The sequence below is a fragment of the Mytilus californianus genome, unplaced genomic scaffold (genome assembly GCF_021869535.1).
Source record: "Mytilus californianus isolate M0D057914Y unplaced genomic scaffold, xbMytCali1.0.p SCAF_9, whole genome shotgun sequence".
NCBI lineage: Eukaryota > Metazoa > Mollusca > Bivalvia > Mytilida > Mytilidae > Mytilus > Mytilus californianus.
In genome coordinates, this window is record NW_026262745.1 from 40175992 (window position 1) to 40193713 (window position 17722).

Below are 17722 nucleotides of genomic sequence, written 5' to 3' on the forward strand. Positions count from 1 at the left end.
ATGGAGAAAAATGAGAAGATTCTTCTTTCTTCCAAACGTTTAAGTTACACGGATTGGGAAGAACTTTAACCTTGACCTTTTAAATTTCAACGTGTAAACATGGCACTTGACAAAGCGAAATTGTGGAAACAAAGCTTAGATTTTAAGCGAATATACTTAAGTTACAAAATTATTTTGGCGCATAATTATCGCAAATTATTTGCTTGGTCTTAAATGGTTCAAATGACATATTGTCATTGATTTAAATCGCCAGGAAGTGTCGAATTTAGGTTTGACATACATGTACTTCGGTTCATCAAACTGATTCAAGTGTTGAAAATAGTTATTATTGGTATTGGTACATTACTATCATTATGTCTGGGTCAAAGTTAAGTAATCAAGATAGGAAAGACTTGGAAAAATTTACCAAATTTCTCATCTACAAGAGTTTGCAGATCATAGTTCAGTCTAGACTTGGAGAAAAAATATCAACTAAATCAAAACTTAGTGCAACAGGAGCAGATTGGGTAAGAAATAAGGTTACAAAGATATAGGCTAATTTTTGTTTCCTTGCTTTCAATGTTTTTTGTGCCAAAGAACATGAATTTTGTTGTGTAACTACCTGCATTTGCCAATTGTGGCCTTATTTTCATCATAAAATTGTTCTGTGTGGGTGCAGGTCGTTTCGTAACCTGGTTGTTTCGTACCTAGTCGATTTGGTACTAACTAGGTCGTTTTGTAACTTTATAATAATATATGATGATATGGAAGAATTGTTGAACAAATATTTCTATTATAAAATATTAAAACACTTATTGATAATATATAGATTAAGACATATAAACTCTCAGATGCCTACACATTGTTTAGTGTATATACATGTATGTAGATGATATTGTTCAGCTCTCCTCACCACATGGTCTTCTAGATATTTAAGATAAGTTTTGGAAAGAGTGGTAAATTTATCTGAAACAATCGATAGAGCAGGCAAACATCTCAGATATAATTTCAAATACATTAGAAAAGTTGAATGTGTAGCAAAATGTTAACATCTTGGCATTTATATATGTTCATCTGGATCTTTCTCCTATGCTCAAAATGAACTTTATCAGAAGGGTCTAAAAGCTTATTTTAAAATGTGCAAGGAATTTATTTCTCATTGTCCTTCAAACAAAATTTCATTACATGCATTATTATTACATGTATATGGTTGTGAATTTATGTAACTTTAATCCCCTTACGACAAGATTTGAAAAATCCCTAATTTGTCCATAGATGAAATTTATAAAAGACTTAAACATGTTAAATGTGAAGCTTTGCAAGTGAGAAATTCTTTAAATTTGTTTTTGGTTGTAAGAAAATAGATTTCTAATTTTGCCTCCTTGTTGGAGCTTGGCAGACTACCCACACATTTGAATGTTGTCAATGCAATACTTAAATATTGGCACCGCTTAGAAAATTTCGGACCAACCATACAAATATTTCGGACTTAATTTCTATTTCAAAAAACAACGGCAGACATTATCTATTAACCAAGCTCTGTTCTTTACCTATAAATAAATTAAATAAAATTTGAGAGGATTGCCACACAATTTCATATTGCAGTCCTAAGTATGAAATCGTTCAAATTATAATGGCATATTGTTATTCTAAACTGTTTCCCAAAATTGATCGTCCTGTTATATTTACAAGAAATCTACCCGGAAATTTGTGTTTAATTATAGCCAAGTCTGTAAAGATGTAAATATCAGTGAAAATACACCTACATCATGTAATTGTAGTAATTCTGAGTACACTTATGGCCCCATTTCCCATGTTATAACAGACCTTAACATCGTTCGTGACCGAAAGTTAAAATCATTCCTCAGTAAAGGACCTAAATATCGCCCCCCGTCAATTATTAATTGGAATGAGTGTCGTTATATCATCCACGACTCACTTTGTGCTTACTGTTTGAAATGGATAAAATGGGAAAAAGCTGACAAAAAATCTTTGGACTCTTTTTTTAATTCAGTAATGAAGATAGTTGATATACGTATACAACATTTTAAAGAACATTTTACTCTTAACAACAACCATAAAAATCCTATTTCTCGTATCAAACATAAACTAAAAGAACTAGCCAAGGAATTTGTTTTTGTCCCGGCTGATAAAGCTGCTAATAATATCATTATAGTTTGACGTAAATTTTACATTGAGGTTCTGCAAAAGGAAATCACGAATTCACCAACTTTCCAACTGACTTCATTTTCAGAAAACGATATCTGTAACAAACATAAACTATTAGCTACTTCTTTACAAGCAGAACCAAATAAAATGAAAGTCCCAACTATGTACTGGCTTCCGAAGCTACACAAATCACCTTACAAATATAGATTTATTTCATCTTCAAGTCATTGTTCCACTACTAAATTGTCTATTCTACTTACTTGTACACTTGGTACAATCAAAAACCTGATAATAAATTGTTCAAATAAGGCCTTTGAAAATAGTGGAATTAATTACTTTTGGAGTGTCAAAAACTCGTTAGAAGTACTTGATAAATTGCATGCATATATTGGTGATTTTGAATCTGTTCAAAGTTTTGACTTTTCTACCCTATATACCACTTTGCCTCATATTCTTATTAAGAAAAAATTCACACACCTAATTAAATGGGCATTTAAAAAGTCGGAATGCGAATACATATGTTCAAACTCTTTTAGGTCATTTTTTAGTAGCAACAAACAAAAGCACTATGTCAATTGGACATGCTTTGATACTATATCTGCCCTTGAATTTTTACTTGATAACATTTTTGTTCGCTTTGGAGATTCCGTATATCGTCAAGTTATCGGAATTCCAATGGAGACTAACTGTGCACCTCTTATTGCGGACCTGTTTTTGTATTGTTATGAGTTACAATTTATGACTAAAATCAGCAAAGACCCATCGAAACAACATCTGATACAAAAATTTAACAATACTTTTAGATATTTGGATGATATATTGGCTCTCAATAATGAAGACTTCAGTATGTATACTAAAGAAATTTATCCTGTTGAACTTACTTTAAATAAAGCTAATACTAACAATGACCACTGTCCTTTCGTCGAACTTGATATCTATATCATTAACGGGAAGCTTAATACAAAAATTTATGATAAAAGAGATGATTTTTCATTTCCTATCGTTAATTATCCATTTTTAGATGGTGATGTTCCCTTGTCACCATCTTATGGTGTTTATATATCTCAACTTGTACGATTCGCTCGTGTATGTAACAACATATTAGATTTTAGCGAGAGAAATTTATGTATTACTGAAAAATTATTACACCAGGGTTTTCGATATCATAAACTAGTCAAAACATTTACTAAATTTTATCATCGGTATAAGGACATCATTCGTAAATATAACTCAACATGCAGACATCTTATACGTTCGAGTATTTCACAGCCAATCTTTTATGGTAATATTCTTTACAAAGCACAAAAATGTCAGTATTCACCTCAAAAGCTAACAAAACCTTTAAACAGACTTATTAAGAAGGGATATAGTTACGATACTGTTGTCAGGTTATTAAAGACTGCATTTTTTGGCTTTAATATTGATATAGGGTCTTTGCATCGGAATTAAACACATTTATTCTAAAACCAGTTGTTGGCATGACACGGGTTATGTTCTTCTCATATATTTTATGACGGTATAATACTAAACCCCTAACAGGAGGGATTGTGCCTGATATTCATATGATGAAGACATAATCTTTCAATCAGTTTAATTGAGGTCTGGAGCTGGCATGTCAGTAACTGCTAGTAGTTTGTTGTTATTTATGTATTACAAATGTATTGTCATTTTGTTTATTTTCTTTTGTTTCCTATTCTGACATCGGACTCTTATACTGAGTTTTACTGTGCGTTCTGTTGCGCATTTGTTTTTTCTGCATTGGCTAGAGGTATAGGGGGTGGGTTGAGATCTCAAAAAACATGTTTAACCCCACCGCATTTTTGCGCCTGTCCCATGTCAGGAGCCTCTGGCCTTTGTTAGTCTTGTATCATTTTTAATTTTAGTTTCTTGTGTATAATTTGGAGTTTAGTATGACGACTGTTATCACTGAACTAGTATACATATTTGTTTAGGGGCCAGCTGAAGGACGCCTCCGGGTGCGGGAGTTTCTCGCTGCGTTGAAGACCCATTGGTGGCCTTCGGCTGTTGTCTGCTCTATGGTCGGGTTGTTGTCTCTTTGACCATGTTGACACATTCCCCATTTCCATTCTCAATTTTACTTCAAGTTTAAACAAAACTTTGGATTTGAAAATATGTAACAATTACAAAAGATTTTGGACAGAGAAGAATATTCACCAGATTCAGAATATCAGCTCATAGACTAGAGTTAGGAAGATATCAAGGTATTTTAAGGCAAAATAGATTATGTATTCATTACTCATCTGGCGAGGTAGAACATGAGTACCATTTTTTACTGACTTGTACAAAGTATAAGGTTGAGGGTTGTAAACTCATCAATGCTATCAGTTTACAATGTCCTAATTTTACCCAACTGTAAAATCTGAAAAATTTAATTGGATGATGAGTTATGAAGATAATATAAAATTTTATGTAAAGTTTGTTGACTTATAGTGTAAGTAAATGTTCTAAAGGAAGACAAATTAGCCCAATATTGAATAATTAAAAACAGTTTTAAATTATTACAATATTGTCACTCTGAACATTTTTAGTATAAACAGTATATCAAGTATGCAGATTTTGAAAAATAAAATATACCGTGTATCATTGGTACAGCGGATATAGGTACTAACCAAGAGGTCGTGATCAATTTTTCTTCTGACACGGTAAGAAAATCTTTGTTTTGTTTGCATAATATTAATATGTACTTCAATCTAAACATAATTGTTGTTTTAAGAAATGATTTGGTCGTAGGTTGATGATTAGAGAAGTCTCATTATTTTCCCAAAACAGGAGCGCTTACTAAAAACGTGCAAATACAATGTACTTGTCAAAGAAGTTGGCGCTTGTCTCATCCGATATGATTCTTTATTCATTGCAACTCTTTTTCTGATAGAAGGCCACTGTGTGTGCGTTATAAGTATAGCTGTTTCAATAATTGGCATTGAAATCTTTCATATATATGTTATTTTTCGATATTTTATTCTGAAAGGAAGCGTTGTGTACGGTGTAAAGCTGACCACATAAATCCTTATGTATGGTGCATAGTTAAATGAATGTACGGTATATAGCTTTTCACCCTTCGAAGTACCTATTAAGCTATATCCGCTGTACAGATGATACACGGTGAAATAGTTTATTTAAATCTTTTCCTGTATTATACATGTTATATAAAGGAAACACAAGAAATTTGTATTAGCTTCAATGAATAGACATTATACACTTCTAGAGACAAAACTTGTGAATTAATTTATATATATATTGTCTTTCACTGTGTAATTAAGCCAAAACTAGAGACACACTTTATAACCATATGAATAATTATAACAGGTACGAATCGTCTCAGTTACGAAAGGACCTAGTTACGAATCGACAAGGTACAAAACAACTAGCTTACGAAACGACTAAATATGTATGTTCTTAGTACAGACATTTATCTAAAGAAATGATCTTTTAAATATTTTTGCTAAATTCAATAATTAAGATTTTGTTTTTGCACTGAAAATTTATATCCCATTCATGCCATTTAGCTGTTTAGGCTTTGATATTAGCATAATTAAGAAGGGATAGTTGGAAATTATTTTATTCTTTTCACAAAATGTATCCTGTTTTTGTCATGTTCATGATGTTTGTTCATGTGTAAATGTACCATATGTATAATAGTATGTTATATTTTCACTGATATAAATATTCAGTATCTGTGTAGCACTAGTCTATAATTTACAAGAAGGAAAAGGTTGTTTTCAAGGTACACATATACAATGTATTTGAGCACAGGCTATGAAGTAAAGTGAACAAATACCTAAATGCATGTAAGACTCATCTGTTGAAACAAATAGTTCTGTTGTTAGCAGATAATGCATTTGTAAATCTTCTAAAGTCACCTAACAACAAAACGTTTTAGACTCCAATGGAAATTACAAAAAAAATGTACATTGAATTGTTTTTAAACTTTTGAATTTGATCACATTATCATGCTTTTAGGACAGTATACATGTATGAAAAAAAATGTTAATTTCGTCATAATCAAAGCTGATGATTTTTTTAACCTATGACCCTTTTGTATAAAATATATCTTTATGTACCAACAGTTCTATACGTACATGTACATGTAGAAATGTATACATAGTTTAAGATTTTTTAATTTTTTATTCAGTTCAATTTGGCAATCAAAGATATCTCTGAAGTTCACAATGAGGCAAAGAAAACACTGGCAGGACAGAAAACTTTATTAGGACAAAGTGTGTGTGTTGAAATATCCTTAAAGACTGCTGACGGAGACACAATGATTCTAGAAACATGGTTCATCAGTCTTAATCATGATAGCTGTGATCCTAATGTCAAAGTATCATATGCTGTGTACAACAGGATGAGTATTGCGCTAAAATCCTTGTTAAGTGTGTCACGTGTGACACCTGCCTACAAATTATCAAGACAACAAGGTGCTGATGATTTTGTGATTTGTTACAAGATTTATAACGGAGAACCTCAGTTTTTCATGCTTGGAGACGATTACAAGACAGCAAAGGTTGGATCTGTCCCTACACCAGTTGGAACCATCAATATAAATTTAGCATATAGGACAAAACTGTTAATAACTCCCCAGAAAACTATGAAAGAAATACCTTTTGAAGTTAAGGATGACCATTTTAAAAAGGACAACAGTCCTAAAAGACCCACAACCCCCAAGCCTTGCTCCTTGGGATATAAAAGAAAGTAAGTACACAGGTTTTAGTGTTTTTGTTATGGTCAAAATTTGTCACAGACACATGATATTATATATGTTACATGTTTAAGGTAACAATCAGAGGTAATGTACAAATGTATTTATCATTTTGAATTATAAGTAGTAACAGAGATTTCAGGATTCATTGGGTACATCAGCCTTTATAATTATCATGTCTTTATTGCTCCACTCAAAAGAAACATTATTGATAACAACCCTTTGCCTTCTGATGAAAGGAGAATTACATGTACATGTATTTCCTTTTTTTTTTACGGTCATCCACTAAAAAACTATTTTATATACATTCCTTAAATAGCTTTAAAACTTTCCAAATCAATATATTTAGGTACAAGTCATGCAAGTGAGCTGTTTCAAATCTTATAAATATACCTTTCATGATTTTTCCCCACAGTGATTATGTTTTACAACCTAAGATTTCCTATATCATGCTTTTAGCCAATGAGAAAACAGAAAATTTATAGTCATATAATAATACTATACATTACATTGTTTGTTTTAGTCCCTCTGTTTAATTTGTCAGGTACATGTCCAAAAAATATATGTCTGTCAAAGGTGTATTAGAGTCATCAAGATCTGATTGATTACAACAATTAATTATACAATGTCTTTCCTTTTTGCTTGTTTTCATTGTCAATTTGTAGAGGGCGATGGTACAACTGGGTCATCAATGATATAATTAGATTCCAATATATTTTTTGCCACCACAATGTTCAGATATAATGTATGTACCAATTACAGATAAATGGTATCATATTTCATCTGGGAACTGGGCCCCAACATGACAGAAAACAGGATGTTTCTGGGGTTAATACATGTAACCAGGAAACTGGAGGTTGAGTAATGAAGAACTTCAATCTGTAATATAAGTTGGGTTGGATATAAGTTGATGTAAGCTAAACTGTGCTCTCATCAGACTGAAACTACCCTTAGCCAGATATGAAATTCCTTAGTTTTCACATTCTAAAGTCACCTGCAACTGTAACATGTATAATATCTAAATTACAAAATAAGGTAAGGTTGATAAATTGTTCTATTAATTTCATCCCACATTTGTCCAAGGCCTGAGCCCAACTGTTGGTTGTGACATACATTATAACATGTTATAAAAGGTCCCATATATTAAAAAGTTGTTTTTTTTATTTTATATAAAAAATACAGTGTATATATACATTTGTACTTTGTTCCTGCTTCCTGGAAGAAAAATAGGGTATACTTGCAGATAACTTGGCAACTAGCTAGCTAGGTAATATGATTAAATTTTTGAAAAAATATTTTCCATGTTTTAGAAAGATTTGCTTTTGTGGGGTTAAAATTTTGTGGTTTTTGATCAAATTTGATTTTATGGGAGTTAATTTTCGAGGTTTCCAATGTGTAAAAGTACTATCCTTTGCAGGCAAAATTCTTTTTGGATTTTAATGTCATGGATAATATCTTTCCATGAAATTAACATAATTAAATTTAAAACCCCAACATAATTTTTTTTCTTTCACAGTAGATAATATATATGGAAATGTTCTTGACTTTAATGGTGCTTAACCAAAAATATCTCGATTTTAACAGTACTTAAACAAAAAATTCCTTAAATATTATGTACATGTACATGATCATGATGATGTAAGTATTAAAGCTTAGGGGTGGTATGGAGGTAAGACAGTACTAAATTATTTTTGGCCTTATACTTCTTTTATTTGTATGTACATTTATTCCATTTCTATATCAGTAGGTGTATTATCTGGTATTCCAGGTATATTCATTGATATTAACCTCATGTGAAGTGTGTAAAAATGTGTGCAACATGTGTACTGGGACTAAAAGAAAATATATAGTTCAGTTATGTCTCCTTATCTACATGTACCCTTAATTTTCATGGCTACCATAGTACCCTACTACAATATATAAACAATTTTGTTTAATAGATATAAGAAGATGTGGTATGAGTGCCAATGAGACAACTCTCCATCCATGTCACAATTTGTAAAAATATGTAAGAACAGATCAAGTCTAGAACATTTCTATGTAAAATTTTTTTTTTAAATAAAATCTTCTGCAGTTTTGATTGTTATTTTGTCTACCTACATGTACATGTATTTATTCTATTTTTTCCCTGCCTGGAGACAGGAAACAATTTTGGTTTTTTTTTGGCCTGGTGAGAAAAGTGAAAAGATATAAATACAAATCATAGTACTCTATGAATGATTTCATTGGTTTCATATTTACATGTAGACAGTATAAAAATATAATACAATCTGATTGGAGGAAATTATGGAATATGTGTACATATATATGTATTTGATGATGATGAATAGACTGTTTCAGCAAATGAGAGATAAGAACTGTGCATATAGCTGCATTTATATTTAGATGAAGCTTTTTATAGATACTAAGGAAATCCATGAAATGCTGACCTTAACATATTTAGATAAACCATGAACATATGATTTTCTGAAATTATAGCTACATTATATTAATGCAACCAGCATTTATTCTGACATGTATGATATGCATTTGAAAAGTGTAACAATGACATGCACATGCATATATACATGTAAGTGACTATTCAAATTTTAGGGTTTACCATTATTTTCTGTAAAACTATGATATTCTAATTTAGGAGTTGACCCAGATATTAGGTTATAGTTTTAACAAATTGGATTTTACTTCCTCTTTTATTTTCAGTTTTAGTAATTTATTTATATACTTCCCTTCATCATGTGTTCATGTGACCTGACAAACAAAAATCAGAAATTCCCCAATTAATCATTAATATAAATTATGACCTGAAGTTGTCAGTTATGTAATATTTTTGGCAAACGATTGTGGATTTAAAAAATTTGCTGTCACTAATTTATTCATTTATTGGAAATATATTTGATATTTGGACTTTAATTAAAATGCCACATAATGTTGATCAAATATCTGTTGGGTCTGTAAGGTAAGTTCTACACTTCATGCACTATGACCATAATTTTCACAAAATAGCTTTTAAATTTTTGTATTTTATGCAACTATAATTTATAAATGGAATATTTTAAATATTGAAGTACATGACATACATGACATATATATCCCTGCTTAAATTCAGGAATTAAAACATCTTTTTAAGCATTAAACAATTGTATGTGATATGCACACAAAAAGAGCAAAACCATGTACATTGATAAGTAAAACTTCAAACAAAATTTATATTTTCTTACATGAAATTGAACAGAATTATAAGCATGATAAGATATACATGTTTTATTAGAAAAAGGGAAATTTGCTAAACCTTGCAAAATATTTTACATGCACACAAAGTTCTCTTAAAGTAGTGGTCTGAAGGTTTTGACCACTAAAATTTACCGACACTATGTTGGTATTTTGCTATAGAAATAATAGTGAGGACCAGCAGATTTTTGTCGAGCCTTCGACTTTTGTCGAAAAAGCGAGACATAGCGATCCTACATTCCGTCGGCGTCGGCGGCGGCGGCGGCGGCGTCCACAAATATTCACTCTGTGGTTAAAGTTTTTGAAATTTTAATAACTTTCTTAAACTATCCTGGATTTCTACCAAACTTGGACAGAAGCTTGTTTATGATCATAAGATTATATTCAAAAGTAAATTTTGTAAAAAAAAAATTCCATTTTTTCCGTATTTTACTTGTAAGTGGACTTAGTTTTTCTGCCAGTTAACATTACATTCACTCTGTGGTTAAAGTTTTTAAAATTTCAATAACTTTCTTAAACTATCCTAGATTTCTACCAAACTTGGAAAGAAGCTTGTTTATGATCATAAGATAGTATCCAGAAGTAAATTTTGTAAAAAAAAAAATCCATTTTTCCGTATTTTACTTATAAATGGACTTAAGTTTTTCTGCCAGGAAACATTACATTCACTCTGTGGTTAAAGTTTTTGAAATTTTAATAACTTTCTTAAACTATCCTGGATTTATACCAAACTTGGAAAGAAGCTTGTTTATGATCATAAGATAGTATCCAGAAGTAAATTTTGTAAAAAAAAAATTCCATTTTTCCGTATTTTACTTATAAATGGACTTAGTTTTTCTGCCAGTTAACATTACATTCACTCTGTGGTTAAAGTTTTTAAAATTTTAACAACTTTCTTAAACTATCCTGGATTTGTACCACACTTGGACAGAAGCTTGTTTATGATCAAAAGCTAGTATCTAGAAGGAAATTTTGATAAAATTTTGTTCCATTTTTTCTGTATTTTACTTATAAATGGACTTAGTTTTTCTTCCAGTCAACATTACATACATTCTGCAGTTTAAGTTTTTAAAACATTTATTAGATTCATAAATTATCCTGGATTTTTACCAAACTTGGACAGAAGCTAATTACAATCAAAACATAGTATAGAGGGGAATATTTTTATTAATTTTTTTCCTCATTTTTGTTGAGCCTGCGATTAACACCAAAAGTAGGCGAGACACTGGGTTCCGCGGAACCCTTACGAATTTTTTCTTCAAGGACCGTCAGGGAAAAAAAGATTTCAAGAACTCTCTGCACACATGTCTTTTAAGTTCTAATGTTAAAATGAATCTTTTGTAAAAACTTTATTTTATTTGCATACAGATATCTCACTGATGGTTTAAATATCCCCTAGCCAAATGAAGATGGGGAGGGGCATAGTATTTAATCCTATTGTTCATTTGTGCAAAGTTTCACACTAAAAAAACAATTGTAAAATGAGGTCACCTAGACTTTCATTTAGAATGGATTTTGTTAAAACGTGACTTAAGGTCATGATCTACAAAATATAAATAAAAAACATATTTATACAGAAATAATCTCTGGTCAGTTGATGCATCATGTAAAATGAGGGTCCACACTAAAGTTAGGTCGTCATGACCTTCATTTAACTCATGAATTGCACTTAAGTTAATTTTAAGCATTATATTGTACAGCAAATTTTAATCATAGAAGATACAGAAATGATATTTTGGCATTGATGCATCATAGTTAGTAAAGAATGTCAACATTAAAAATACATTACCTAATTAAACCTTAATTTTATCCATGGATGGCTTTTGTCAAGTTTTGCAGTTTTTCTTGGTACATACATGTAGCAAAGATTGGTATTTTGTTCACGTTTGAACATCTGATCCAAACTTGTTTCTGGAAAAGGGCTTAAAGGTTAAAAAAAAACTGTCTTTTAAATCAAGTCATAGAAACATACTTGCTCTAGAAGTTAAGATATATGTAAACCCATCTCTGGTCAGAATTCATCAATTTTGGACCAAACAACTAAAAGTTAAGCACATTTGTTTATGCCCCCGCCATAGCAGAGGGGGCATTAAGTTTTACCCTTGTCCGTCTGTACGTCTGTACGTCAGTACGTACGTACGTCCCATAGTTGGTTTCCGTTCTCTAACTTTAATTTGTCTCAACCAAATGTTATGAAACTTATACAGAATGCTTATTATTACATAACACAAATCAAGTTTGAATTTTGGTGGTGTCACTTCAACGGTTCTAGAGTTATGCCCCTTTACAAATGGAAAAATTGCCTAATTTTTCATTTCCGTTCTCTAACTTTAGTTTGCCTCAACCAAATGCTCTGAAACTTATACACAATGCTTATTACCACAAAATACAGATCAAATTTGAATTTTGGTGGTGTCACTTTAACAGTTCTAGAGTTATGCCCTTTACAAATGGAAAAATTGCCTAATTTTTCATTTCCGTTCTGTAACTTTAGTTTGCCTCAACCAAATGCTCTGAAACTTATACACAATGCTTATTACCACAAAATACAGATCAAGTTTGAATTTTGGTGGCGTCACTTTAACAGTTCTAGAGTTATGCCCCTTTACAAATGGAAAAATTGCCTAATTTTTCATTTCCGTTCTGTAACTTTAGTTTGTCTCAACCAAATACTCTGAAACTTATACACAATGCTTATTACCACAAAATACAGATCAAGTTTGAATTTTGGTGGTGTCACTTAAACAGTTCTAGAGTTATGCCCCTTTACAAGTTGAAAAATTGCTGAATTTTTCATTTCCGTTCTCTAACTTAAGTTTGCCTCAACCAAATTTTATGAAACTTATACACAAAAATTATTACAACAAAACTCAGATCAAGTACAAATTTGAGTAGCATCACTTTGACCGTTCTTTAGTTATTTCCCTTTGTAACTTTATATGATGTGCAAGCGGGGGCATCATCTGTGTCCCATGGACACATTCCCCATTTATTTATTTGTTAATTTGTTAATTATTTTAAAGGAATTTTACAATTATCTCTCACATATCAACATAATTCTGTCACATGGCCTGCACCTAATGAAGCAAGTTACTATAAAATATAAATTCAGAAATTAATTTGTGCATTTATTTTTGAGGATTTAATTACTTACTGCCCTGGACACCATTGATGTGAAGGGCAGTAAGGAAGATCTTCCACTTTTGTGGGTCATTGACAGTTTTCTGTAGAGAGCTCATGTCTGTTGATGTTGCCTAGCAATTTCTGCAAAATACCTGTAATGTAATGTAATGTATTGTACATGTAAGTAATACATGTAATAAGAATATTGTAAAGTCATTCTCTTTTAACATTATATCTATGATTTATATTGTATTTATCATGTGTATTGCAGTGAGAGTGTAGCAGATGAGTTATGTCAGGGATCTGATGATACACAGGATTTCACATTCACAAACAGTCCAGGGGATAATATTCTAAAAAATAGTCAAATTCCACGATCACAGCCGATTGGGATAAACAACACATCACCGCGAAACCATCATGATTCAAAATCACACAGGTAAGATATCTATATGTAAAGGGTTTTATTCGATTTATTACATGTTAGTTAATGAAAGAAATTATTTCATAGATTACAAATTTAACAATACCAAATCCCCCCCCCCCCCCCTTCCACACACACACACACATACTTATGCACCTGACTGGAACTTCATCATCTTAGACTTATAATATCTTTGTTTCTTTTACCATTGAGGTATTTTCTCTTGATGACAGATACCTGAAAGACTCTTTAAAAGTCATTCACATCTTGTGTTGATTGGAGAGATTTAGAGATAGGCATTTGGTAGGAAACACATGTCTTTTGTTTAAGATTGTTTGTCAACTTCCTAGTGTATTCTAAAGTTCACCTGTTTATTGAAACATTTTCCATATCTTTATTTAAATTTTATTTTAATTTAGTTTTAAGAAACACCTTTTTTTCTTCCTTTTTTCTATATTACAATGTAAATGTATATATCAGCATGGTCAGACATAATAATTATTGTAAGCATATTTTTAATACCTTTTCCTGTATATATTTGTAGCAATCCGGAAAAACAGACAAGTTTTACAAGCTACCAGAAAATAGGAGCATTTGCTGACAACAAAATTCATCGGGACAGTAAATCAGACATTGAAGACATTCCATTTCTTAATCTTATACAGGATGATATAAAAATAGATGACAAAACTGTGCTTAATGTGAAAGAACTGTCGAAATCGTCAAAATCCAGAAATGATTCATGTGATAGTGACAGGAGAGAGTCCTCCAGTCATGCAAGTGGTGACGGTGAAAAACTACATGAGAGTGTTCTGTCAAATCATAGTTCTATCAGTCAAGAATTACCTCCAGATGATTTTGTAATGGTCGAGTTGGTAGGTTTCTTGTTTATATGTCTTCTGTCTTCCACCAATAACTTGCCAAGATGTAGTTTGTGGTTACTTAATTAAAGATATCATGTTTATTGGCTGGATACACAAATTAGTCAGTGATTTAGAAAAACATTACATAACTTCATCTCATTTGGTCTCTGGTAGATACATGTAGTTGTCTCCAAGCATTCCATACCAACTAATTATTTTTTGATTAACGAGCAAAAAAAAAACAAACCAAAAACGTGAAGAGAAATCCAACAGAAGTTTCAATTAAAACATGATGGACAGTTATTTTCTGGAAGAATAAGTTCATTTATTATGCATTCAAATTCTTTCATTTACTTTTCAATGGTCTTAAGTCATTTTTCATTATGCTAATTTAGATTTTATGTAAAGTTATGAAAATTTTAACCCTAACACCACATACATGTACTTGACATACATGACATAATGCAAAGTAAAAAAAAATATCTTTATTGTATATCGTACCTACCTAATAAAAGCCTCAATTTCAGTGGTCTTTTATTTTTTTATATAACATTTATAATTATTGGTATAATTATGACTGTTATCTGTTTTAGAAAACACCATTTGCTGGTGCGGACCCCAACACCGACCTTGGAAAGTTCTACAGAGATTTTTCATTAGCACCCAGTCTGAACATGTTCACAGAAGAACCTACAGTTGGTGAAACATTAGAACAAATTACAGACCAGTTAAGCATGTTTGAATCTAATGTATATGAATTTGACTCATTCATAGGAGAAGTTGTGGAATCTTCACCGGAATGAATGCAAAAGTTGTGGATTTTTTACCAGAATGAATGCAGAAGTTGTGGAACCTTCTCGGAATGAATGCAGAAGTTGTGGAATTTTCACTGGAATAAATGACTAGTAGGAGAAGTTGTTAAGGTGGTACCTAACACTACAGGGAGATAACTCTGTAAAAATCAGCTAAACGTTTTAATTACGTTGTATTGTTAAGGAAATATTAAGCTTCTCAATGATCAAAATTAGTGTTTGTCAAACTGCTATATAACCAATGAATTTTTTCTGATAAAGTGGTTGGTTCAAATTTTTTGAAATTTTTATATTTTTGTCAAAGGGTCAAAGTAAACATTTTGTCAATTTTTTATGAAAATTAAACGAGCCAAATTAATATTAGTCAAGGTGTTGGGTACCACCTTAAATCTTCAACAGAATGAAATGATAATTTTTCATTTTCTGTTGTTGATAAATTGTGCAATTAAAATGACCAAAATCGTTTTCGAGTGAAGTGTACATATATGCTTGTTGAATGGCTGGACCAGATACCTGTTTGTGATTTTTTTAAATGAATCAGTTTGTCATGTTTGTGTTTACTGTAAAAGATAACTGTTTGGTAGTTTGTTTACATTTGTGATTCATGATTTGGGTTGATCCTTGAATTCAGTAATGATTTTTATTTTGTATAAGTGTTAAAGCATTAAAGAGTGATGTTGATAATTGTAATATTTAAGATGTTTCGCTTAAATGAGAATGCATAGAGTAGTGTAGATTCATTTATTTTTCGTGGGTACCAATTTCCTAGGGTTGAGAAAAAATTGTATTTTACGTAGATACTTGATTTCAGGGTTTTGCAAAAGTTTGCTTACAAGTCTATTGGAAATTTGTACTTCGTTGAACATTTAAAATAGTGGTTCACCTATACCCACAAAATCAAAAAAATTTGGTATCCCATGTATTATAATGAATTCACCGTAATTCTGTGTCTATACTTAATATTTATTCTTTTCAAATTCAATTTTGATTTATACATGTTATAAGTGAAGTTCTATGAAATTTTTAATTCAAAATGAATATTTAAAAGAAATTTCAATATAATTTTCAAAGTTGTTACAAACTAGGCAAATTAAACATACAGAAAATTTTTCAATTTCAGATTTTTTGGTTAAGTTTTAATCAAATTGGTAGGTCTTGTCAAAGTCAGTATGAATATTGTGTATTATACAACTTAAACTTTTAAAGATAGCAGCATAATTGTATTTGTAATCACCTTAATGATCTGTCTATGTATCACAGACTTAAATGATATTTACACATGTAAATAATAATGTTGAAAACATTAGGGCAGTTTTCATATTTATGGGATAATTTTCTATATTGATATGTGATATATTTTTAATATTTATTGAAATGCATTATCTCCTATATTTTAAGAAAACATTTTTTTTCATGAAAGGCAATTTTCATTGTTCATAGATAAATGATCGATTTATTGGAAAACAAGTGACGTGGTGTATTAGTTCATGACATAAAATCCTTGCATGCACTCTACAAAACTCCATGTAAAGGTACAGCGCTTTTATTGTTGTTCTTTATCTTGAATCCATAGTTTCTACACCGAGCAGAAGCTCACACCTCACTGATGGTTACTAGTCCCAGTTTTAGTGCAAATCTTTACTAGATTTTGATCACATTACATCTGTGCATTAAACAACATAGGTGCAAGTAGAAAGTTACTGCGTTTTGTAGGTTTTTGGAATCTTTATTTATTACTACAGATAACTTTCATAACAAATCATTGAGATACATGTACCTAAAACATGTCAGTCATTTTCTGACTTCAAAAAATCTAAAATTGTAAACACATTTTTATCATAATACATAGTTTTACTTATATGTGAATAAAAAAAAATGGATTTGTTTATGTCTGAGCTCATAATCAAATGCCATTCAGCTCATAAATTTTTTGCTTTTTTGATTAAGACATATTTTTTGGATGAAAATAGAATAAATGTTTAGGCCACTGCCAGGTTATATGTGTTGTGGATTTTCTTAGTATTTTACAAAGAATAATTTGCATGTAAAGAATTTTTCAGTAACAAGCGGTCATGTGTTTGTTAACATACTGTAAATTCCAAAACTATTTTACACATTTTTTAATGTGATTTTTGCTTAGCAGACAAAATGTAAGATTATTAACCTAATTCAATTTATGGAAATGATACACACAAAGAATGATATCAGAATACAAAATATAAACTCCAATAGGTAAATTCTGGAAAAAGCTAAAACGGACAAATGGTCGAAAATCTGTAAAACTGTTGCATCATTTGTTAGTATTGGCCTAAATTTTTTAATTTGATCATGACAATTTTTGCTGTAAGTCATAATTAGTGAATTGCATAACTAAGATAAATGCCATTAATGTGATTACTTCATT

At 30.8% G+C, this 17722-nt stretch overlaps 1 protein-coding gene across 1 annotated transcript; it reads left to right on the forward strand.

Moving 5' to 3' along the window:
- The first annotated feature begins 76 nt into the window (after nucleotides 1–76).
- Nucleotides 77–15422, forward strand: LOC127716358 (autophagy-related protein 13-like). The gene is made up of 5 exons (XM_052222537.1): nucleotides 77–506; nucleotides 6302–6861; nucleotides 13491–13658; nucleotides 14188–14518; nucleotides 15100–15422. Exons 1-5 carry the CDS (start codon nucleotides 354–356, stop codon nucleotides 15307–15309), a joined length of 1422 nt encoding a protein of 473 aa, XP_052078497.1. The 5' UTR covers nucleotides 77–353; the 3' UTR covers nucleotides 15310–15422.
- Nucleotides 15423–17722: the final 2300 nt, after the last annotated feature.